At 42.3% G+C, this 26,367-nt stretch overlaps 1 protein-coding gene across 1 annotated transcript; it reads right to left on the bottom strand.

Moving 5' to 3' along the window:
• Positions 1-19,215: 19,215 nt before the first annotated feature.
• Positions 19,216-25,182, bottom strand: LOC138750509 (uncharacterized). The gene is made up of 2 exons (XM_069912586.1): positions 19,920-25,182; positions 19,216-19,814 (listed from the first exon to the last, which is right to left on the bottom strand). Exons 1-2 carry the CDS (start codon positions 20,265-20,267, stop codon positions 19,398-19,400), a joined length of 765 nt encoding a protein of 254 aa, XP_069768687.1. The 5' UTR covers positions 20,268-25,182; the 3' UTR covers positions 19,216-19,397.
• Positions 25,183-26,367: the final 1,185 nt, after the last annotated feature.

Here is a 26,367-nt window from a genome sequence, read left to right as displayed (position 1 = left end):
CAACTCTTCTACCTTAAAGGAGTAATTTTATTCAAATGGGCAGTAGATCAAGAGCTGGAAACAGTGAAATCAGACACAGGTGAGTGACTGCTTAAAATGAGAAACATTTGTGTTCATGCTATAGAGTTAAAGGCTGCCCAGGAGGAATATAATGTGTTTTCTTGAAGTTTGTGTGCCCTCCCCCTGGGGAAGGATGGGGACAACAGACAGGGTTAGAGAATTGATATGGTAGACCACAGGAAGCTCATGTTTAGATCCACAGAGCACAGGTATTTAGCAAAATGTATTTGGTCTTGGTGATATCAAGGTCAACTGAGTCTACCAAATGTAGGAGGTCAGGTTGGATGGGGTGCATGTTAAACTCTGCCTCAACTGGAAGGTCTGATTTTGGCCTTGGATGTAAGTGAGTGGAGATGAATGGAAGTTTGGCAATTTCTGCGGTTCCAATGGGGAGTGTGTCAGGTAGTGGTGAGTGGAGAGGGAAGTGCCATTGAGGGAGTCACAGAAAGACGTGCCCATGTGAAAAGAGGATATTAGTGGAGTGGGTTAGATGTAGCAGTTTAGAGGATGGTGCTGAAGTTGGAAGTGTCCAAGGATAATGTGTCAGATGTGGCAGATGATGGGTGGTAACTGAGAAACCTGAGAGATTCTGTCCTTGTTCTGCTGGAGGGGAGGTGGAGTAAGGGCAGAAAGAGAATTGGAGATATGGGTGCAGACTTTATCAATTACAGTATGGGGGAATCTGCATTTGTTGAAGACATTTTGGCTGTTCTGGAGTAGAAAACCTCCTTGGGACTTTTACAGGCCCAGAGGACCCCAAAACTAAGCAGCAATAGAAAATCACCAAGACAAAGGATACTTAAACAAACATCATTTTTAATTTTCTTTAAACAAAAACAGGATCAAACATCACTATTAATGTAACAGCCTAACAGCTTCTAATTCTAAGCGCAGGTGTATTTAAAGTGTATAAAGATCTTTGACACTCCTACAAGTTCACTGGTGTCTATCACCAAGCTCTGGTGCTTAAAAGTAAATGGTTGCCCCTCAGGAAGTCTCTTGTTGGTTTCAGAGAGGGTTCTTGCTCATTGGACACACAAAAACTGATTCCCTCTGATCAGCCACTTTGGTATCTTGCCAAAGAAACTTGCCCCATCAGGGTTTTCCAAATGATAACTACTTCTGCAGATCACCATTGAGTTCCTTTTATTTCCCTTATATCAGGTGAAACATAATTTCTAGCCAGCCATTTCCTCTTGAATGGACAACAAGGTTTTTCAACAGGCTGAACTGAGAACTCACAACCCGTTTTCAAAATGGGGTTTCAACAAGATGCCATCTTGCCATCTCTCTGTCTCTCTGTCTCTCTCTCTCTCTCTCTCTCTCTCTCTCTCAAGCCTATTTGGTCTCTCCCCTCTGATTGCAAGACCACATGGCCTTCTTAGAACAGCAAACTGGAACCAGCCAGATTACTGCACCGCACCCAAACTTCTGAGTCCATTCATCTGTTGCTTTAAAAACAATAATTTCAAAAAACATCTGCTTTTGAAATTATTTTGCAAAACAGTCTCCTTGTTTTGCCTTTGCCAAGGGTCTTGGCGTCTGCATGACTCACTCTCAGCAATGCTCTTGCATTTTAATTAAAAGCTGTGTTGTGAAGTGTTTGTGTTTGTTTGTGACCGACACGACTCCTACAATCCATCTCTTTCAAAAACATATCAAAATACAATGTAAAATATATAGTCTGTCACAGGACAGATCGAGCAGAGGAGTTGTGATAAAATCAGTGGCGTCCTTGCAAAAATAAAGTGGGAAGAGATATAATCCAGGTAGGTCTGGTGAGTGGAGTTTGTAATAGTTTGAAACTTGAACCTCTCTCTCTATTTCAGGAGACAATTTACTGTCATGTAATGAAAAAGTGTCATTTCACACAAAATTGCTTTTTTCCTGCTGTGAGGCAGACAGATTCGCCATTGTAAGAAATTGCTTGAAATGCCTCTTGCACTCAGAGAAAGAAGCAAAAGAGAGTCGTGCTCTCCCCCCACCCACCCCCACCACCCTGAACCCTGGGCCAAGTCACTGAGGGTCTGTGGATTCTCTTTCAATGCTCACAGAACAATCCAAGTTATTGGCAATGCGAGCTCCAGTTTTGAACTTCTGACACAATTAGGAACTCTTTCGCACCCACTCGTATCCCAGGGCTGAAACCTGACACTCTTTTAGCCAGTTCAACCAATCTCTTGCAATCAACGGCCTGGTGTGAGTTCCTTGACTGCTTTCCCCAGAACCCCACAGCCTGCGTGTGTTACTCTCCTCAAGTCACGAACAGCTTGCCACCTATGTGGGTCCTTCAGCTGCAGAACGTCTCGCTGGTCTGCTTCCATGGTCACCGACCTGTGGATTGAATCCTCTGCTTCTCAGATGTTGGTGGGGTGTGGTCTTGTTTTCTGGTGCCCTGTGCCAGTCCTCCGCTTTCCCAGAGTTTGCGGTGGCGAGGAAATCTAACACATCTAAATAAAAATTTTACAACTTAGAGGAGAATCTCACATGACTAGAGGGATGGAAAAGACCTTATTACAAATTGAAGCCTTATATTTGAATATTCAGGTGACAAATTTGCAAAAGCATAGAGTATACATTTCTGAAGCTATATGTAATTTTTTTCTAAAGGAACAGAACTTTGAATTTTTGAATGTCATCTTGGCATCCCTAAAAATATTTCTGATCTCCAAGTAAGTGCAATACGTCTCCTCATCACTACTAATATTAATTTAACAAATTTCAATTGATATATGAATAGTTTTAATTTGGGCCTTGTTCCTTCAATATTTCCTAATGAATAGAAAGTTGGATTTTTGCGGAAAAACAACTCCTGTAATTTGTTCTGTAATCTGTAATTCTCCTCAAAAAGATCTTGCATTAGGACAAAGCTAAGTTGAATGCAAGAAAGTTGCTACACCTTTACCACACCTAAAACATTGGTCTGATAATTCTGATTTTATTCTATTCATTTTCTCTTGTGTAAGAAGTAGCTGTAGAAGAAAAACTAGTTGTGAATTCCTTCCTCACTGCTGCAGTGTGGAACTCTGGTCAATAGTTCCAGACTTCTGAGTTGAAGTGAATGAATAAACTCCCCTGGATCACATGATCTCTATTGCCAAATCAGCTTCCTGTAGAGCTTTTCAAATCCAACTGCCTGAGTCACCTGACTCCAGGTGCTGCTTTCAGATAAAATCCTTGCTGACATCTGATATATGACTGATGTATAAAGAATTATACTGAACTAATTTATATCTTACATTGAGATCCTTATATGGATCTGCCCATATTAGCCTATCATATACAATATTCAGATCCATTTCCCACCTTTGTCTTGACTCATGAACTCCTCATTTAAAAGTTCCTAATTGTAATAAACAGGACATCATAGAAGTAATTTTTTTAACAATTCCTCAAGAAGGAATTTCTATTTCAGTACAACATGGTTGGTCCTAACTTATCCTTCAAATATGCTCTTTGTTGGAAATAGAAAAAAAGATTGCTATGAGTTATACAATATTTATTTCTCAGTTGCTCAAATGACATTAATTGACCCCTTTCATAACAATCTTCCACATTTCTAATCCCCTTACGAAACCATCTATCCAGAAATTGATGATCCTTTGAAAAAGATACGATGATTTTGAATCAAAGCTATTCTGAGTGATGTACATCCACTTACACCAATTTCATCATTTATTTTATTCCATATATTAATTAAATGTTTCAACAATGGTGTATCTTTATCACCAACCATTAATTTCGATTCCCACTTGTATATAAATTCTTCTGCTTTTCACTCTCCTATTTTATTTGATTCTATTTTAACCCTTTCAAAAAAGAACCAAGAAATATCATTTGAGCTGCTCGATACTAATTTTTAAAATGAGGTAGCTGTAGTCCTGTCAATGTAGAATTTGCATTGAGAGAAACGCAGCGGTCTTTAGCGATCTTATTTAATTGGCTAAAATGGCATAACATGAGAGCAAACATTCCGGAGGAGTGTGGGCCACTTGTAACATGGGATTCAATTGGAAATGGGTTCACATAACATAAAACCATGATGCAGAAGAGGTTGTCTTGGTCTTCCGCAGGTTATAGATCACAAGATATAGGAGCAGAAGTAGGCCCATTTAGTCTGTTCCACCATTCTTCCACTCAGCCCCACTGCCCAGCTTTCTCCCCTTAACCCTTGATTACTTGATTAATCAAATACCTGTCAATTTCTGCCTTAAATAAACCCAATGACCTCAGTTCCACAGATTCACAACCCACTGACAAAATTTGTTTTAAATCAACACCCTTTTATCCTGAAATTATGCTCTCTTGTTCTAGAATCCCCTACCATGGGAAACATCGTTGCCATATGTACTCTGCCCAGGCCATCCAGCATTTGAAATGCCTCTGAGGTCCCCCTTATCCTTCTGTACTCCAACCAGTACAGTCAAAGAGTCGACAAATGTTCCTCATACACTAACCCTTTCATTCCTGATATCATTCCAGTAAATCATCTCTGAACCTTCGCCAACAGGAGCACATCTTTTCTCAAATACGGCACTCAAAACTCTAAATCTGATTGAATGGAAAGATAATTTTCCAACGACACATAAACAACAGTTAAATGATATTATGTCTGTTGAAATTTACAAAAAATTATTAAAGAGTCAAATAATAACTTTGCTTGAAGCAAGCAGTTCTATTGCAATTTTCCAGCTGTAGGATGAGGTGCAGTTGCTTGCAAGTTTAGCAAGTGGGGTTATGATGTGAAACTGCAAGTCACAGCGCCATTTTTGTTTTTGAAAATGCAAATATAAACATTTTAACTTTGGTCTCCTTGGTTTGCTTAAGTTTACAGAGGAGACGTTGGGTCAAGCTGAGAAGAGAGAGTTGGATGCCCATTTGGTGAAGCTGAACAGGCAAAAAAGAAAACACAAAACGAGGGACTGAAAAAATAATGAAGCAAACTGAAGAGCTGTTGCAACCAAACCCAAGTAAAGAATTTAATTTTGTGAGGCGTACTTTAGAGACCAAATGATTTGGGCTTTTAATGGTGACCTATTTAAATGAACAAAATCTGATTGGAATTGAAGTTTATGGAATGTTTAGAAGTTGCCACAAAAAGAAATGAGCATATAAATTAGATATTGTAATTAAGATAAATGAACAATACAATGAGCATGGTGTCACAGTATCTTCCTCACTCTACCATACATTACCGTTAAAAGTACTCCCCAATATGAACCGATGTCAAAGTATATACCAGAATTTATCGTACATCACTGTTAAACCTTCTCCCCATTGTGAATCTGGTGTCACAGTATCTGCCTCAGTCTTCCGTACATCACCATTAAACCTCTCCCCAATGTGAACCTGATGTCACTTTATCTCCCACAGTTTATTTTACATCACCATTAAAACTTCTTCTTACTGTGAACCATGTGTCACAGTATCTCCCACAGCTTATCGTACATCACTGATAAACCTTCTCCCCATTGTGAACCCGGTGTCACAATATCTTCCTCAGTCTTCCATACATCAGCATTAAACCTCTACCCACTGTGAATCTAGTGTCACTTTATCTGCCAAAGTTCATTTTTTTAATCACCATTAAACCATATTCCCACAGTAAACCTGGTTTCACAGTGTCTGCCGCAGTTTATTGTATATCATTTTTAAACCATCTCATTACTGAAAATGCGGAGTAACAGAATCTGACTCAGTCTACCGTACATCAATGTTAAACCTTATACCCACTGTGCACATAGTGTCACAGTATCTGACACAGTTTATAGTATATCACTGTTAAACCTTCTCACTACTGTAAACTCGGTGTCACAGTATCTGCCAAAGTCTAATGTACATGACCAATAAATTTTCTCCCCACTGTGAACCTGGTGTCACAGTTTCTGACACAGTTTATCGGACATTACTGTTCAACGTTCTCACTGCTGTGAACCCAGTGTCACAATAAGTGTCTCACTCTCCCGTACATCATCTTTGCACCTTCTCCAACTGTGAACATGGTGTCACTGTATCTGCCTCAGTCTTCCGTACATGACCATTAAATTTTCTCCCAACTGTGAACCTGGTGTCACTGTATCTGCCTCAGCCCTACCTTACATCACTGTTAAACCTTCTACCTACTGTACACCTGGTGTCACATTATCTACCTCAACATACCATACATCACCGGTAAACCTTCTCCCCACTGTACACCTGGTGTCACATTATCTACCTCAACATACCATACATCACCGTTAAACCTTCTCCCCACTGTACTCCTGGTGTCACATTATCTACCTCAACATACCATACATCACCGTTAAACCTTCTCCCCACTGTACACCTGGTGTCACATTATCTACCTCAACATACCATACATCACCATTAAACATTCTCCCCACTGTACTCCTGGTGTCACATTATCTACCTCAACATACCATACATCACCGTTAAACCTTATTCCCATGTGAACCTGGTGTTACAGTATCTGACACATTTCATAGTATATCACTGTTAAACCTTCCCACGAATGTGAATCCTATTATAAAATAATGCTCCCCTTCTAAATCTCACAGTATTCTAATCCCCACCTATTTAAAAGATTCCAAAAAAAAGAGAAAAATCAATCCCCAAACGAGCTACTCAAAAGTAGTAGCTCCTTAAAAATCTGGGTGTGGTAAAGTCCACAAGTGGCAGGTGACTAAAGGACTCAGTGTCAGCCACTCCCCCAGTCAGACTTTCACAAAGTATTGAAACAAAAACATTCAACCCAGTGATTCCAGTCCCAATGATTGTTCCGGATCTTCAATATCGAGAAGACTTTGCGTCAATTCAACTTTTTTCCCATTCTTTCCATATTTTCCAATAGATCATTTTTAAACCTTCTCACTACTGTAAACCCGGAGTCACAGAATCTGCCTTATTCTACCGTACATCTCTGTTAAACCTTCTCAGTACTGTGAACACGGTGTCACACTATCTACCAAAGTCTACCGTATATCACTGTTAAATATTCTCCCCATTGTGAACCTGGTGTCACAGAATCTGATACAGTTTATTGTACATTACTGTTAAACCCGCCGGATAAGCTCCAGATAGCGAAAGAGTAGTTCTCGCATCTGCAGGAACTGGGGATCATTCGACGCTCCGACAGTCCTTGGGCTTCACTGTTCCACCTGGTCACGAAAGCCTCCTGTGGCTGGCATCTCTGCAGAGATTATCAATGGCTTAATGACATGACAGTACCTGACCGTTACCCCATCCCTCACATTCAGGACTTTACAGCCAATCTGCATGACGCGAGGGTATTCATCAAGGTCGACCTGGTGCGCGTGTATCATCAAATCCCATTGCACCCAAGGACATCCCCAAAACGACCATCATCACCCCCTTCAGCTTGTTCAAATTCTATGCATCCCATTTGGGATCAAGAAAACCGCCCAGAGCTTCCAGCACCTCATGGATATGGTGCGCAGGGATTTTAATTTTGTGTTCATTTATCTGGATGACATTCTTGACGCCAGCAGAGACTGGGCACAACACAAGTCTCACCTGCACACCCTCTTCTCCCAACTGCCAAATTCGGCCTAATGATCAACCCAGCCAAATGCTAGTTCGGAAAAGAGTCCATGCAGTTCCCGGGCCATACCATCACGACCGAAAGAGCTACACCAGCTGCTATGGTCACTGTAATCAGAGAGTTTCCACGCCCAAACAACCTCAAGGAGCTACAAGAGTTTGCAGGTATGGTCAACTTCTATAACCGATTCATTCCAGCCGCTGCACACATCATGCAGCCACTCTTCGCTCTTATCGCGGCCAAGAACAAGATACGCCTGGACTCCAGAGGCCACGAAAGTTGCCCTCGTGAAGGCTATCCTACTCGTGTCCCCACACACCGACCTTCCTATGTTGCTCTCCGTCGATGCCTCTGCCACCTCCGTTGGTGCCACCCTGCAGCATCAGGTTAATGGACAGTGAAAACCACTGGAATTCTTTAGCCAACTTCATCGTCCGCCAGAACACGTATAGTGCTTTCAACCATGAGTTGCTGGGCATGTACCTTGCTGTGCCTCATTTGCACTATTTCTTGGAGAGGAGGCCTTTCACCATTTATACCCACCCCAAACCCCTCACTCAGGCTCTCGCTATGGCTAGAGATCCCTGGTCGGCCTGCCAACAGCATCACCTGTCCTTTGTGTTGGAGTTCACCATCAACATTTGGCACAAGGCGGAGAAAGACAATGTGGTCGCTGACATGCTGCCTAGACTATGACCAGCTTGCCCCGGATCAGTAGTCCGATGATGAGATGCAAGCCTTCAGGACGGCCATCACGGGCCAGCAGTTCCAGGTCCTCCCGATTCTTCTCGGTGATTATACCATCCTGTGCGATGTCTTCATGAGCACCCCATGACCAGTGGTTCCCCAGCAGTGGTGCAGGCATGTCTTCCACCATATCCACGACCTTTCCCACCGTTCCATCAGGTCCAAGGTTCATATGGTGGCAGAATGCTTCATTTGGCACGGGCTTCGAAAGCAGATTGCAGACTGGGCCAGAACCTGCATCCATTGCCAGCTTTCCAAGGTACACTGGAACACCAGAGTTCCCGTGCAGGATTTTGAACACGTCCGAGAATGGTTCAGCCACATACATGTGGACATTGTCAGCCCTTTACCCGTTTCCCGAAGTAACCGTTAACTTTTCACGGTGGTAGACTGCACCACTCATTGGCCTGAGGTTATCGAGAAGCCTCCACAGACTCCTGCTCCCGAGCACTTTTGACCGATTGTATTGCCTGGTTCGGCATGCTGACCCACCTCACCAGCAAACGTGGCACGCAGTTCACCTCTTCACTCTGGGCACAGCTCACCAACAGACTGGGACTGGTCGAGCGATTGCATTGCCACCTGAAGTCGGCACTTATGGCCCGCCTCACCGGCCCCAACTGGGTGCATGACCTGCCTTGGGTACTCCTGGGCATCTACTCGACACCCAAAAAGGTCTGCAGGCGTTATCGGCTGAGCTGGTCTATGGTGCACCACTAGCCCTGCCTGGTGAGTTTATCAATGCACCTCACAACTTGCAACAGGCACCGCATGGTTTACTTCCCATCTCCGGGCCCAGTTGGAGTCATTCACACCCCCACCACCGCCCAGACATGGCACACGCGCCTCTTACCAGCCCAGTGAGCTGTATTCCGCAGAGTATGTTTTTATCAGATGAGACCCTTCACAGCACCCCTTCAAAGACTGTATGAAGGGCTGTACAGAGTCATCCAGCATTCAGGATCCACCTTCACACCAGACATTAATGTAAGAGGGAACTGTTTACTGTGGACAGATTAAAGCCAGCACACCTCAACCCCAATGAGCCAGTGGTCGCGGCTCAACCCAAGAAGCGAGGCTGCCCGACAAAAAAGGCCATTGGCACCGGTTCTGGGGGGGCTGTGTGGCGGCATGCCATTAGGCATGTGATCCAGCCCCTCATGTCATGCATGCGGTGGGGCAGCCGTCCAAAATGGCACCGTCGCGGGTTTCTCCCCTACCTCGGCACCAGGCTCAGAAGCCCGTGAACTGCGGCCCACGTGACCCCCCCGGTACGCTTCTCAGCCAAGTCTGGGCTGGGAGCATAAGACCAGCCATGCAAACCTGAATAAAGGAATTTTTGCTCACTGAACTCAACCTGTCTGGTTGTAGCTGCCGCTACAGTAGTATCTTAGTTTCTTTTCCTTTCTTTTCTTTTTTATATATTATCAACATATATTTGTAAGCTCTGTAACATTGTGATTTGATTTTAATTGTTATAACTTTCATATATATGTTGATTTAAATAAAATATTCAATGAAAGAAAATTCTTCAAGAATTTTGCAGAAGAAAATTTGGATGGGATGAAACTATCCCAGAATCCATCGCACAAGATTGGAGAAATTGGATTGAGTGTCTTCAAATACTTGGACGTTTGAAGTCAACAGACTTTGGATTGGCCACGTTTGCTGTTACACCATTTTGCTGATGTAGTGAAGGTGATTTTGATCCTGTCAGTTACTGAGTCCTGTGAAAACCAAGTGTGAGTACATGGTGGATTTGTAATGGGAAAAGCCAGAGTTACTCCATTAAAGTCAGTTACCAGACCTTGAATGGAATTGACTGCTGCTACTACGGTGAGCAAAATGGACACTATGTTAAGAAGAGAATTACAGATGGAGTTAGCAGATTCTGAGTTTTGGCCTGATAGTACATCAGTGCTTAAATATATTAATAATGAAATCATGAGGGTTCATATCTTTGTGACTTACAGAGAGAATGAAAACCTGGACAACAACAAATGTCAGATTTACCACAGGCCAGAGTTTCACCTGATTAATTCCCTTTTACATACGTGGAAGTTGATTATTTTGGTCCTTTTATATCACAAGATCTTCCCATGATCTTCCAGTTTAGAGTGTAGTGTTACCAATGAAATTGCTGGGTCTGTCAAACATATCAGGACATCATCTGCAAATAGATTAATCTCATCTTCTTCCTGGTTTATTTACCCACGATCCTTTAATGTCTGGATCTCAGTGAATATCTTCCACCAACGGTTCTCGAATCAAAACGAAGGGAGCTGGAGATAATGGGCATCCCTGCCCACTACACCTGGTTCATGGGAATGCTGAGGACATTTGTCCATTAGGTACAACCCTAACTTTGGGCTTATAATATAATACCCTGATCTAATTTATAAAATTGGACTATTGTCTGATTATTTTAAACCCTTTTCTGTTTATTTAATGAATACATAAAAGCCCTTCAGGTCTGTAATATTTCAATATTATCTATCTATTATAAAAGCCCTCTCTGCTCAGCAAGTTTCTGCCATTAAATACTGGGCCAAAATAACAAATTAAATCTTGCTTTGGATCCTGTTTTTATCGGTTCATTTGATCCAAGATAGACCTTTGCTCCAACTATGAACTTTACGGCCTGTGTGAAGAGGGGATAACAGAGCCAGTTCCTTGTTACTAGTTGTAATTCCCCAACTTCTGCTGGGAATGTAATAAATGGAAAGAGTATAGCATTTGGATCAGGCTTGCTTTAGATAATTTTGGAAAAATCAGTGAATCGCCCTTCATGGGCCATGACGGAATTACAGTTTTCCAAAAAAGTTCTACAATATTACCATTTTCCAAATTTGACACATAATCCATGATTGAAAAACTGATTGACAATTTTGGCCAATTTAGGAACTGTTTTGGGCTAAATGGTTTTTCATTGGGCAACCCTATGATAGATAACCATCTTTTACCACCATCCTTGTTGGATGTAGATTTCAAGGATGTTATAGAATAGGTATTCAAAGTTTCAATTACCCCTTTATTTCAGTTAATTTTGCCACGTTCAAACAATTATCAACTAAATTTTGAACTTAGTAATCACTCTTTTTTGACATTGAAAAATTAGACATTTTCTTCAATCTAAGATTTTGGATTTTCCGTGAATTTCTAAGACTAATATTCTTCATCTATTTTTTTAAATTTACGGCTTTATGTTCATGGTGGATTAATAGCATGTATTTATAATAATGTATTGCCTTTAAAATCCAAGATTAAGAGCAGTTGTGAATGAGATTTAAATATAAAATTTCCAGAAGTAGCTGGGTATTCTATTCTCAATTGTATTAATGACTCTTCACTTTATGCTAGGCATTGATTTTTACAATTTAAGGTGGTACAGGAATACATATGTCCAAACTGAAACTATCTCGCTTGTATGCAGATGTTGATTCACTATGTGAGAAATTTAAAATTTTCCAAGTCTCTTTAATTCCTCTGTTTTGGGAATGCCCAAACTTAGAGAATTTCAGGAAAGGCATTTTTCAAACTTTATCAATGGTTCTTAAGATCAATTTTGAACTTGTCCGTTAAATTGCTCTGTTTGGTTTTTCTCGTGATCCAGATAAACCATCGTCGGCAGCTCAGAAAAATTTTTGAGCTTTTGCTACGTTAATAGCCAGATGAGCAATGTTATTGAAATGGAAAGATGATTCTTCCCCGACTCATACACTGTGATTACATGATGTAATGTCCTTTTAAGTTTAGAGACAATCATATCTTATATTAAAGATAGAAAGTTCCAATTGATGAAATAATGGGGCACATTCCTAGAATTTTTCTACAATTGGAGGAACTAAATGTGTGGTTTGGCCATTCATCGCCTGTTCTCTGGGGGCTACCAGTGGTTCTACACTATTCTTCTTTTCTTCATTACATAAGGTAACTTTGATTAGAGGGAGAGGTTGGATTAGACCTAATTTTTAGGTTTTTTTCATTTTAGCAGTTAATTTTTTTTCTTTTTTCCTTCTATTTAATTTATTTCAGTTAATGGGTTTGACGGTGTTCTATAGATTATTTCTGATCAATTGTTTTTGAGGTTAATGAAACAGTTTGCCATTGTGTTCAAGATGGTTAAAGGAGAGAAAGAGTAAACACTCTTTATTCTGAATAAGATGGCATCTAAAGGATGACATGGTTGGTGTGGAAATTAGCACAACACCTTTACAGCACCAATGGTTGGGACCGGACCTGGGTTCGGGTCCTGCACTGTCTATAAAGAGTTTGAAAGTCTTCCCTGTATCTGCGTGGGTTTTCCTCAGGGGCTCTGGTTTCCTCCATCCATTCAAAATGTGCAGGGGGTATAGGTCAATGGGGTGTAAATTGGGCAGCATGGCTTCAGGGCATGAGATGTTCTGCTACCGTGCTGTATGTCTAAGTTAAAAATTAACCGAATATGCAATATAAACGTAACTCATTTTATGGCATCGCGCGCTCATGTGCCTTCTCATAACATTTACTGGGTGATCTCTAAAATTTCTTGATTGATCAAGAACACTCTCTACTCCTTTCTGAAACCTCTCATGCCTGGGTTCATCCCGATATCCATGTGTGTGTCCTCTCACCAAATTGTTTAAGAATCAGTGACCATAACTAAATCTTTCAGGTTCACATCCTTCCTCCCAGTTTTGTAGTGGAGTCTAATTCTTTGAATGATATTGCCATTACATGTACAATATAGATGTTGTATTTAAAATATAAAACAATCCACATCAATCATCAAGCTGCCATTTACACCTACCTGAGGGATGTGAGAGGACATCAGTACCCAGAGGAAACCCATGGAGTCAAAATTGTAAGGTTTGGAGTAGAGTGGATGAAAAACCAGAAGGCAATTGATGTGTTATGTTGTCTTCTGTTCAATGGATGAGCCTGGCTCGACATTTATCTCGATGCAGTTTTTTTGGAAGTTTATTTAAGAATTTTACAGAACCAAGAAAAAATACAAAGTTTAATCTAAAACTACCCTCTACTACCTCCCACCTCCCTCCTCCCCCTTCTAATCTATCCCAGCCCCTATAACCCTCACCCCTACGAAGCTTATATTAAAAAACTCAATAGCATCGTCTCATAACAGACTGTTACGGTGTGACATCCATTTACATCTTGCAACACGTATAAGGCTTTTACTTAACATCTCAACCCATACATTCCAAATACCAACTTCACATCTTTATAAAAAAAGAATAATTATTTTGCAAATTATACGTTATTTTCTCTAAGTAAATACATGATTGAATTTCATTGTGTCATCTATAAATACTCAATTCGACATAATTTTTCCAAGTTGCAGCTATACATTTTCTAGCCACTGCTAATTCTAAACGAATATATGCAATTTGAGGTTTCTCCAAGCGTAAATTTGCCATAATTGTATTCATGTATCCCAGTAATCATACCCATGGATCCACATATAAATCTATTTGAAAAGAACTCGCAAAAATTTAATCACTTTTTACCAAAAGGGCTTCAACTTTAAACATTCCCACGCTGAGTATAAAAAAAGTACCTGTCTGATCACCAAATCAAAAACACAAATCTGACCCACTAAATCCATATTTTGTCAGTTTTTCAGGAGTTCAATATAACTGATGCAGAAAGTTATAACTAACTAAACTATATCGTACATTAATTAATTTCATAACACTAACCAAACACATGTAAGACCACTCATCCACAGAAATAGGAACACATAAATCCTTCTCCCATTTATCCTTTATTTTAAATATATCTACCTTTTTCATCTTTTCTTGTAATAACATATCATTTCGGAAACAAATCCCTTCTTTCCCCTTATCAACAATTAATCTCTCAAATTTCATTTGACCAGGTTATACTAAAATTTCTACCAAAGCATTCTAATAATAAATCTTGTACTTGATAGTAAGCAAATAAAGTATTTTGTGATATTCCAAATTTCTCTCTGTCTATTAAACCAAAGAAGTGAATCTACTTCAAAACAGTCCTCCAATAATATCACTTCTTTTGATTCCCAATCTTTCAAATAAGAATTATTCATAGAAAATGAAATTGTCTGATTCTGATATAATGGTGTCTTAGCTGAAATCTTACCTTTCGATCCTATAAACTGATTCCATTTATACCATTCTCCTATCAAATGTTTCAATACTGTCAGTTGATACTACTGCAAAAGCAGAGGATTCCATTTATATATAAAATAATGTATTGTTCTTTCTTGTATTTGATCCATCTCCACATTCACCCACATCGGAGGTTGGTCAATATCAAACAATCTATTCATAAACTTTAATTGTGCTACTTGATAATAATTTTGAAAATGTGGAATTGATGACCTCCCAAAACATACCTCCATGTCAACTTTTGCATAGAGACTCTAGACAACTTACCTTTCCATAGAAAGAAACAATCTGCTTTATTTAATTCCTGAAAGAACTTTCCCGGTATAACACTCAGAATAGATTGAAACAAATACTGAATGCGTGGATATATACTCATTTTAATACAATTTACCCGTGTTAACAGTGACTCCTTCCATCTATTTAAATCAAAGTTAATCTTATTTAATAATGGTACATAATTTAAGCTGTATAAATTTTGATACTCTTTATCCATTATTATGCCCAAATAATTTTATTTGACCATTTAAACTTCATAAGTTGTTTACAATCTGAATAATCTCCATCTGATATTAGTAATATCTCACTTTACTTTATAGCCTGACATTACCCCGTATCTTTTCAACAAATTTTGTAATGGTTCGAAAGAATTCTTAGGTTGAGACAAATATATCAACACATCATCTGCAAAGAGATTAATTTTATACTCTTGCCCACCAATTGTAATTCCCTTAATATTCATTTCTTGCCTAATTGCTTGGTTCTATAACTAATGCAAATAAGGCTAGTGACAGCGGATGACCCTGTCTAGTGGATCTAAACAAATTGAATGCCTGCAAAATCTGTCCATTTGTCACCACCCGAGCAGGAGTATTAGTATATAATGCCTTAACCCAACTGGTAAAGAGTGGTCCAAATTTATATTTTTCTAACACCTTAAATAAAAATTCCACTCCACACTGTGGAAAGCCGTTTCCACGTCTAGCGCTAATATCATTGTCTGGTTGAGTTGTCTTGAAGCATTAATTATTGTAATTAATTTAGTAATATTATCAGCTGAATACCTGTCCTTGATAAATCCTGCTTGATCCACATGTACTAATTGCGGTAAAAGGTTAGCCAATCTGTTTGCTAAAACCTTTGCTACAATTTTGTAATCTACATTCAATATTATTATTTATTAATATTAGTCTGTATGACACAACTTTTAATGGATCTCTGTCTTTCTTTGGGATGAGTGTTATTAATGCCCTTGAAAACGATTCTGGAAATAAACCTGTATCAGTGGCGAGCTTCAGTACATCAGAATATTCCGGAAATAACAAATCATAAAAATTTCTCTAAAATTCCAATGTAAATCCATCTTCTCCAGGTGATTTTCCACTTGGCATAGATTGTAACGCCTCCTTAAGTTCCAAATCAGTAAATGAACCATCCAAAGTCTTAATATCCTCTTCCTCTAATAAAGGTAAATTTAAATTCGACAAAAAACAATCAATCTGCTCCATATCCGAATTCCCTTCAGATAAAGTCCTGATGAAATGTACAAAATTCATCATTAATATCCTGTGGTTTATGTTATCTCTGAATTTCTCCTAACTGCATTCTAGGCACTTGTTCAGTTTCCAATTGCTAAGTTAAAACCGTATGTGCTCTGTCCCTCAACTCATAGTAGAGCTGTTTCCATCATTGAATTATTTTTTCACAATTGTATTATAACAAAGCTTCAATTTGGACAACTGTATTTTATTATCCTCAGTTGAATTTTTCTGAAATGTCTTCTCTAATGTTGCAATTTCTTTCTCTAAGTCCTGAATTTCTGCTATATATTGTTTCTTCACTTTTGCTGTGTAAGTAATAGTTTGACCTCGTAAATATCTTTTTTAAAGTATCCCATAACATAAAATTACTTTGAACTGATCCCTTATTCGTTTCTAAAAAAACCTAATCTGATCTCTTACAAGCGTAATAATTTCAGGTTTTTTTTAACAACATTTCATTAAATCACCAACAATAACAGGTTTCCACCATCTCTGCGATACTACGTGAAATTAACAATAATGAGTGATCTGACAGAATCCTACTCTTATACTCAGCCTGTCTGATTCGACCCTGCAAATGGGCTGATACCAAAAAAAACTATTCTTGAAACCGAATCATGACGTGAGAATAAAAGGAAAAATCCTTTTCGGTCGGATTCCTCTGTTCCCATATTTCCACTAAATTTAAATCCCCCATCAACTCAGTTATTCTTTTCGCCATTTTGTTTTTTTTTCACAATTTTTTGAGATTTAATCAACAACAGATCCAAACAACAATTAAAATCTCCTCCAACCATAATATTCTCATTGATTGATTCAAATATAAAAATGCATCAGGAACAAAGTGAACATCATCTTCATTCAGTCCGTACAAATTCATCCAAGTCCAAGCCTCTGAAAATAGTTTCCAATTAACCTTCAAAACCCTCTCTACATGAGCAGAAAAAGATTCTAAAAAGGCACCTTTTTATGTATCTCCCGATAGTTTTTACCTGGCCCACCAGGAGTCACTGTTTTCACTTTTGTACATGGTTTTTCATTGTTTGAGAAGATTTTATAATTTGCAATGTTTTCCCGGGAATTTTAACAGCTCTTGGCTAATATTGTGAACTCCGAGTTGCGCACATATTGAAATATGAAAATAAAGTATCTATTTTGAGGAACAGAAGGAAAGGACACTGCTGGTGACACATCTCAGAGAGCAAAGATGCAGGAAGGGGGAACATTGCAGAGTGCGTCGAAAGAACCAAACACTTGTTGATCCAAACCAAGACTTTTATTAACTAAAAGACTGGAGCATATCATAAGTGGGTCGACCAGTCCAGAATGACCTGGTCTGGCTAGGAGGAATCCTTTAAGACCTGCCAGTAGGTGTGGCTACACTCTCAGCCAATCACAGTCATCCTACAGTACACTCTGGACAGATACACATTGGTGTTAGAATCTGTACTATCAGGGGGAACGACCAGAAGGCAATTGCTGTGTTATGTGGCTTTCTGCAGGTGTGCAGAAATGCTGGGAAACAATTCTGGGGGCCATCTCTTTTTCTTCACCCGTTACAGAGCAGCAGGTAGCTGGGAGAAAACAGCAAGGCTGCAGAGAGACAGATAGATTAGGAGAATGGAAAAAGAAGAGGCCAGTGAATTCCAAAGTAGGAAAATGTCTGGTCATGAACTTTGGGAGAAGGAATAAAAGGGCAGATTATTATTGCATAGGGTGAACATTCAAAATTCTGGGGGAGATGGACCTTGGCATCGCCGTGCAGGATGCCCCATAGGTTAACTTCCATGTTGGTGGTCAATCAGCTGATTGGAATGTTGGTATTCATATCGCAAATAATAGGATATAAGAGCAGGGATGTGATGTTGAGGCTTAAGAAGGCACTGGCGAGGCAGCACCTGCAGTAGCGGAGAGAGTTTTGGGCTCCTTATTGAAGAAAGGATGTGCTGGCATTGCAGAAGATTCACAAGAATGATTCCTGGAATGAAAGGATTAATATATGAGGAAGGTTTGATGGATCTTGGACTATACTCCTTGGTGTTCAGAAGAATGATGAGTGGTAGGGGTCCTAAGAAGCACTTCGAATGTTGAGAAACCTGGATACAGTAGATGTGGTAAAATTATCTCCCATGTTAGAGGAGTCAAGGACGAGAGAGCACAACTTCAGGGTTGAAGGATTCCCACTAAAAACAGAGGTGCAGAGGGATTTCTTGACACACAGACTGCAGAACCTCTTGAATTTTTTAACTGGTGGCTGCAGTGACCAAATCATTGGGTGCATTTAATGCACTTCAACTCTGTCTGCTGCAACAGGGTGGATCTCCCAGTGGCCACCCATTTCAATGCTTACATGGCTGACCGTGGACTCAAGCACATTTAGATTCTGATGAAAACAATTCATTAAATCAGTAAAAGTTCAACCACAGCAACTGCTGGAATATAAGTTATACAAAACTGCTGGAAAAAGCAGGTCAGGAAGCAGAGAAACCAAGAACTGGAGAAGTAAGAAAACAAGTGTATTTGAATTGACAGGCTGGAGAAAACACAGAATAGGTGTTGGGAAATTTGCAAAGAAAGTCCTGGCCAAATAATGTAAGAAGCAGCCAAGTGGAACCACAAGATGCCCCTGTTATGCAATTTTCCCAGGTGGCACATTTTTGTGGCCTTGTCTTGAGATGTGCATCTATATGTTGTGGTTAAAAACCCACCGTTAAGCTGGAGGAGCTCAGCCCGGATTTTCAGTGTCCATAGGAGATCAAGATATATTCCCAACATTTCAGTCCTGAGCCCTTCTTCAAGGAATGAGCCAGATACAGGAACTCTTAGAAAAGGCACTTTCAGGTGGCCAAATGCCCCACTTGTAAAGCCGCATATAATGGCAATATGGGCTGCCGGAAGGCCACCTGAATGCGCAGGATGCGCCTGCCAAATGAACTTGGTAACCCTCCTCCGAGAGGTATAATCGGCACAACACAGAAATGCTGTGGTGCCGGGTGGAGGTGTTTGTTGTGTTTACCATTTTTGTTTTTGTTCTGCGGTGTTCAAGTGTGGAGTGTATTTGCAATGTGATTTGTCCGTTCCATGGTTTACATCTAGTTTAAACATAATGTGAAATGTTTACATTGCTATATCGAACTCAGATATTTATGAAGCAATAAGATTTCTCAAAAAATGTTTTTTATTACATTTTTGACAAGCACACAAGTCTCATTTATATGCAACCATTACTTCATGAGAACACATAACATGCCAGGCAGTAGGCTCATGTTGTCGCATTGGGTGGGGAGGGTGGAGGGGGGAACAAGTTGTGGAAATTAGGAGCTAGGTGGCAGGGTCATACCCTTACAGGATGGACAAAATGGCAGAATGGATGGCCTGGTGCCCATGGGCCTGCTGATTGTGACAATCTGTGCTAATGGGTGCAGGACCATCTGCTTCAACCAACGTCCACTCTGACAGAAAGTCTTCCTTGTTAATCTCACATATATTGTGCAGGACACAGCAAGCAAACACAACACCTGGGACTAAGGTGGTAGAGATATCCAGACGGTTGGACAGGCACCACCGGCAGCCATTTAGACGGCAATATGCATGTTCCACCACTATCCTTGCAGAATTAAGGGCCTTGTTAAATCTTTGCTGATCCAGATCCAGTCCTTGGTGCTGTGTGAACCCCTTCATCAGCCAATTTCGTAGTGGATATGCCAGATGACCCACAAGATGCGCTGGAACATCCACTCCATTAACATCCTTGGACACCTGCAGGCACAACAATGGAGAATGTTGTTAATTCATACACATGACCGTTGACACAATAAGCATACATAAGATTGACACATGGAGCTTTGTAGGGTGAACACTCACGTCATGTGGGAAGTGGTATCCGCCCTGGTCCTCTTCCTTTCTATACAGAGGAGAGTTGGCAAGCACTCGGGCATCATGGGTACTGCACGGCCAACAAACACATCTGAGAAGCTGTAACGTGAATGGAAAGCACAGTGAAGTTATAGACATTGAGATGTGATGTGATAAAGACCAATAAAAGCTTAGCTCACCAGAATCTGTGGTCGACCACCGCTTGCAGAACCATTGAATGCCAGCCTTTGCGATTGTAGTAGGCTGCAGCATGCAAGCTGGGGGCAATAATGGGAATATGTGATCCATCAATGGCATCGGCACACATTGGGTATCCCCTTTGCACCAAGCTGTCATTGGTCTCCTGGAGACGTGTTCCAATGGGCAGGGACATGAGACATTTACCGAGGAACTTCGTCAAGGCGGCCGTCACCTCCTGCACCACCATGCACACGGTGCTGATGCCTATTCCAAAGATGGGACTGATGGATCGATACTCACAAGGGGTGGCATACCAGCGCAGAGCCACAGCTAATCGAAATCCCGGCTCCTGGTCTATGCGGCTTCAGGTGAGGTTCTTAGAGTTCCAGCACGAAGTGAAAGGTGCCATGCGACATACGAAAGTGTTTCCTCCATTCAGCAACATCAAATTTGGTGTGGTCATTACTCCAGAACTCAGCGCTCTGGGATCAGTTCAACCTCCAGAGAGACCCATGTGTCACTGACAAGCAGCATTACCTTCGTCTGTGAGCAATGGTGGGCGAAACCTCTGGGCAGAAACAATTTCAAGCTGGCACTGGAAGGTGTTGTTAAGGTTACTGAACGCTTACTGTAGCTTTTGACAATTCACATCTGATAGGTAATAGACTCAATCAGCTGTGTTTGGGCGGGAAACCAATATATGAATGGGCTGCCTTTTGGCAGCTCATTGACTCGATCGATAGTCAGTTAGCGCTACTGTGTTAAAAATATTAAGGAAGACATCACAGATTTTGGAGGTTGGGACCCTGTTGGGAAGAATTGATCATTGATCCCTGTCTGGAAGATTTGCTGGCCTAAAGACTTGTATTTTCTCACCCACTCTGGAAGCCTGTGAGTGAGTAAAACCTATACTGGTTGTATTTTCATCGGAATTTATAGCTATCCTATAAACACAAACTTCTCCATGTCCGCCACAAGAGCGGGGATCTCCCAGTGGCCACCTGCTTCAATTCCCCATCCCATTCTCTTGCTGACAGCCTGTTCATGGTCTTGTCGTGGCTGCAAAAGGTGGTGCTACTGAAATGAAGCACCTCCACACAGCATGAAGTGAACCAGTAACTGCCTTTATATGAACCTCTCGTGCTGCTTTTGGGGACGACCTTATTCCTCTCTGGGGTGCGCTGGTCTAGGGGAGTGATGTCAGTGCGTTGCGGAGTTGCTGCAACCAGGATGTGGTGACATCTCCCAGGCAACATGTGTCACCAAACGCATGCTTCTCGTGAGAAGGGAAGGGGGGCCTATGCCATCTTGTACCAACTGACTGGGACAGCGATTCGGCCCGCCTGACCACATGGTCGCTCGGCCTGCTATGAAAAACCTCATCCCTATCACATCCAATTAACACCTTTTGTTGGGCTGGATTTGTCCCCTAACCAGAATTCTGAGCCTTTCTGAGATTTCCTGCTTCTGGGTTATTCTGTTTATTCCTTGAAGAAGGGCTCAGGCCTGAATGCTGGAAAGAATAGCTGAGTTTCTTCAGCATGTCGGTGTATTTGTAACTATAATCACAGCGTCTGCAGACTTCTGTGTTTCACTCATCTTTATTTGTAATACAAAGAACTGATGTTGGCAGTGGTGGTGGGGAGAGAGTGGGGGGTGGGGAACCACCTGATGGCATCCTCATTAGTACCTGGACCTACCACTTTGTGTCAGCCTATCCCAACAACTGGGAGCTACAACCCTGCAACAGTTCCCATAGAATTAGAGGACTAACAGTAGATCTGTGTGGAAAGAAGAACCTTAGCTGCTTCTTGCCCTTTCGTGTAAGACTTTATTCGTAATAAATGATCGACCACAAAAAACCCTGTTCCAAGTCTCTTTCAGCCCTTAGTATCATGTCCATACATTCCCATCATTGAACATTTTACATGCGCTCTCTGTTTGCACTCGGATGGTGAGTGGGAGCAGTTCCTTTGGTGGTCCAACCTTCTCCCGACCCCTGCAGAGAAGCTGTTCTTCATCCTGCTGATGCTGGTTCTGATCCTCCTTTCTCTTCCTTGATGGGAGCAGCTGAGAGATGCTGTGGGCAGGGTCAAAGGGCTTCTCCAGGATTTGGCATGGCCTCTTCAGACAAGGATCCTGCTAGATCACACTGATGGGGAAGAGGGAGACTCCAGTGATCCTCTCTGTTGCTCTGAGGGTCCTGTGGATTGACTCCAATCCATTTCTCTGCAAGGACCCTCTCATCCAGTTTAGTTTGTACTTGCGTGGTGTTTCAAGGTCCCTCGGCCTGACGGAGATTGCCGATTCTATCGCATCTGCTGATTCCAAACGACCTTAGTTCCTCCGTCCTGTCGGGTCAGTCCGATTTAATGTTTCTCATCTTTTGTTTGATTTTTTAAGATTGTGTAGTGGATGTGTGTGGGGTATAAGTGCATGGGTGCTTGTGGGTGGGTATATGTGTGAGCGTGTGTAAGAAGGGGTGTGAGGGACAGTGTGTGTGTGTGTGTGTGTGTGTGAGGGAGTGGGAGTGTCTGTTGGCATTTGGGTGTGTGTGGTAGTGTGTGTGTGCGTGCATATATGTGGGGGTTTATTTACAGTGAAAAAGTATATACAGAATATTTAGAATATATACAGAATATATACAGAAGGGTTAATAAATATATACAAATATATCAACGATCAAATATATACAGAACATATGTACAAAGCACAACATCGACGTCAAATGAAAAGAACTCGACAAAATTATCTCACTTATCGAACACGTCCCTGATATAAAAGCACATCTACCAATTTTCCCCGAAATAGTTGGGGTTGTGTGTTGGATTTGGGATGTGTGTGTGGAGTTGTGTGGAATTGGGTGTGTGTTTGTGGACTGCATGTTCGGGTATTGGGGTGTTGAATGGAATGTGTGAGTGGATGTGTGTGGTGTGTGTGGGTGAGATTGTGCGGTGGATGTGTGTGGGTTATATGTGCATGGTTGCTTGTGGGTGGGAATGTGTGTGGGCGTGTGTAAGAAGGGGTGTGGGGGAGGGTGTGTGTGTGAGGGTGTGTGTGCAGATATGTGGGGCTTTTGTTTACAGTGAAAAAGTATATACAGAATATATACAATATATACAGAATATATACAGAACAGTGAACAAATATATACAAATATATCAACGATCAAATATATACAAAACATTTGCACAATGCACAACATCGACGTCAAATGGAAGGAACTCGACAAAATTAACTCACTTATGGAACACGTCCCTGATAGAAAAGCACATCTTCCAATTTGCCCCAAAATCATTGGGATGTGTGTCTGGAGTTTTGTGGGATTGGGGTGTGTGTTTGGGGTCTGCATGTGGGGTTATGGAGGGAATGGGTGAGGGGTTGTATGTGGGGTGTGTGGGTAGGATTGTGTGGTGGATATGTGTGGAGTGTATGTGCTTGGGTCCTTTTGGGTAGGTATGTGTGTGGGCGTGTGTAAGAAGGGGTGTGAGGGAGGTTGTGTGTATGTATGTGTGCGTGTGGGAGGGTGTGGGAGTGGGTATGTGTGCGTGTGTGCATTTCCTTCTTTCCATTTTCCATAAGTGAACAAATATATGCAGACATTTGTACAAAGCACAACATCGACGTCAAATGGAAGGAACTCGACAAAATTAACTCACTTATGGAACACGTCCCTGATAGAAAAGCACATCTTCCAATTTGCCCCAAAATCATTGGGATGTGTGTCTGGAGTTTTGTGGGATTGGGGTGTGTGTTTGGGGTCTGCATGTGGGGTTATGGAGGGAATGGGTGAGGGGTTGTGTGTGGGGTGTGTGGGTAGGATTGTGTGGTGGATATGTGTGGAGTGTATGTGCTTGGGTCCTTTTGGGTAGGTATGTGTGTGGCGTGTGTAAGAAGGGGTGTGAGGGAGGTTGTGTGTATGTATGTGTGCGTGTGGGAGGGTGTGGGAGTGGGTATGTGTGCGTGTGTGCATTTCCTTCTTTCCATTTTCCATAAGTGAACAAATATATGCAGACATTTGTACAAAGCACAACATCGACGTCAAATGGAAGGAACTCGACAAAATTATCTCACTGATAGAACATGTCGCTGATATAAAAGAACATCTTCCAATTTGCCCCGAAATAATTGGGGGGACCTATCCTGAACGATTTTCAGAACCTTTCATTCTAAAACCCGACTTCCAGACCCATATTATATTCGTCTAGGAACAAAGTCTACTTTTAATACAAGAATCTGGTTCGGAGACGGGATTAAGGGGAGAGGGAGAAAAGAGACTCTATTGGAGTGTGGATGTGTGTGTGTGGGGTCACTGTGGGAGTTGTCTGAGTGTGTGGATTGAGTGTGTGGGAAGTGGATGTGAGAGGTTTGTGTGGGGTGAGTGTTTGGTAAGTGTGGGGATGTGGGGTGTGTGTGTAAGTGGGAGTGTGTGTGGGAAGTGTGTGTAAGTATGTGGGTGTGTGGGGTGTGTGTGGGAATTGTGTGTGGTCTGTGTGTTGTGTGGAGTCAGTGTGGAAGGTGTCTGAGTGTGTGGGAAGTGTGTTTGTGGGTGTGTGTGAGAGGTGTGTGTGGGGTGTGTGTAAGTGGGAGTGTGTGGGTTGTATGTGACGATGAGTGTAGGGGGCTGTGTGGGGGTGTCTGAGTGTGTGAGATGGGTGGGTGAGAGTGTGTGGGATGGGTGGGTGGATGTTGTGGAGGGGTGTGTGTTGTGGGGCATGTGTGAGGGTGTGTGTATGAGGGGTGTGGGTGTGGGTTATGTGTGGTGTGTGTGAGGGGTGTGTGTGTGGTTGTGAGGGGTGTGACTTTGTGGGGGATGGGTGTATGGGGAGTGTGTGAGGGGTGTGGGTTTGGGGTGTGTGTGGGGGTGTGTATGTGTGAGTGGGTGTGTGTGGCAGGGTGAGTGTGTGTGTCAGTGTCTGTGTGGGGCACCAACGTATATAGGACATGGCAAGCATTGCATGCGCCCCCACCCCGCTTGTCAGCGCTGCTTCCATCCCCATACTTGTCAATGACGACGTCATCTTGCACAACTTGACACATCAGCGATGGCACCAACCTCCCTCCCTCCATCAGCGATGGCACCAACCTCCCTCCCTCCATCAGCGATGGCACCACCCCCCTCCTTCCATCAGCGATGGCACCAATCTGCCTCCCTCCATCAGCGATGGCACCAACCTCCCTCCCTCCATCAGCGATGGCACCACCCCCCCTCCCTCCATCAGCGATGGCACCAACCTCCCTCCATCAGCGATGGCACCAACCTCCCTCCTTCCATTAGTGATGGCAACACCCCCCTCCTTCCATCAGCGATGGCACCAACCTCCCTCCCTCCATCAGCGACGGCACCAACCCCTCTCCCTCCATTAGCGAAGGCACCACCCCCCCTCCCTCCATCAGCGACGGCACCAACCCCCCTCCCTCCATCAGCGACGGCACCAACCCCCCTCCCTCCATCAGCGACGGCACCAACCCCCCTCCCTCCATCAGCGATGGCACCAATGCCCTCACTTCCACCATGGGCGCTATTTTGGGGTTTGTGTGTGTGGGGAATTTGGGTAAGTCTCTGATGTTTGGGGATGTGAGTATGGTGTGTATGTGTGGAGGGTTAGTGTGTGTGGTGGGTTTGTGTGTGGGGTGGATTGGAGTGTGGGGGTTGTTTGTGTTTGTGTGGGGTTTTTGTGTGTGAGTTTGTGTGTTAGGGGTTTTGTGCTTGTGTGGTGTTTATGAGTGGGGTTTGTGTGTGTGGGGGATTTGAATATAGAAGGTGTGTGTGTGGGTATGGGATGTGTGGCTTGTGTGGGGTTTGCATATGGAGGGTTGGTGTGTGTGTGTGTGTGTGTGTGTGATATACGTGGAGGGAATGAGTGTGTGTGTGTGTGTGAGCACATGAGTGTGGGGGAAATATGTGTGGGGTGGTGTGGGTGGGTGGATTTGCGGGTTTGTGTGTGTGGGGGTTGTATGAGGGAGTGTGTGTGTGGGCGTATTTATGGGGTGTGTGTGTGTAGGGGAATGTGGGTCGGGATGTGTGTGTAGGGCCATGTGAGTGGGAGTGCATGTGTGAGGGATGTGTGGGAAGGTGTTTGTGCAGGGTCGCATTAGTGCGTGTGCATGGTGGGATTTGTCTGGCAATGTTTGTGTCAAGGGTGTGAAGGGTGTGTGTGCGGAGAAATAAGTGTGGCAGTGCATGCGAGGGAGGGAGTGTGTAGGGGGCATGATTGGGAATGGGTTTGTGTGTGGGTTGTGTGTCCAGGGGTGT

Source organism: Narcine bancroftii, unplaced genomic scaffold (genome assembly GCF_036971445.1).
Source record: "Narcine bancroftii isolate sNarBan1 unplaced genomic scaffold, sNarBan1.hap1 Scaffold_157, whole genome shotgun sequence".
NCBI lineage: Eukaryota > Metazoa > Chordata > Chondrichthyes > Torpediniformes > Narcinidae > Narcine > Narcine bancroftii.
The sequence above is the reverse complement of the archived record's forward strand: the minus strand, read 5'-3'. Positions and strand labels throughout refer to the sequence as shown.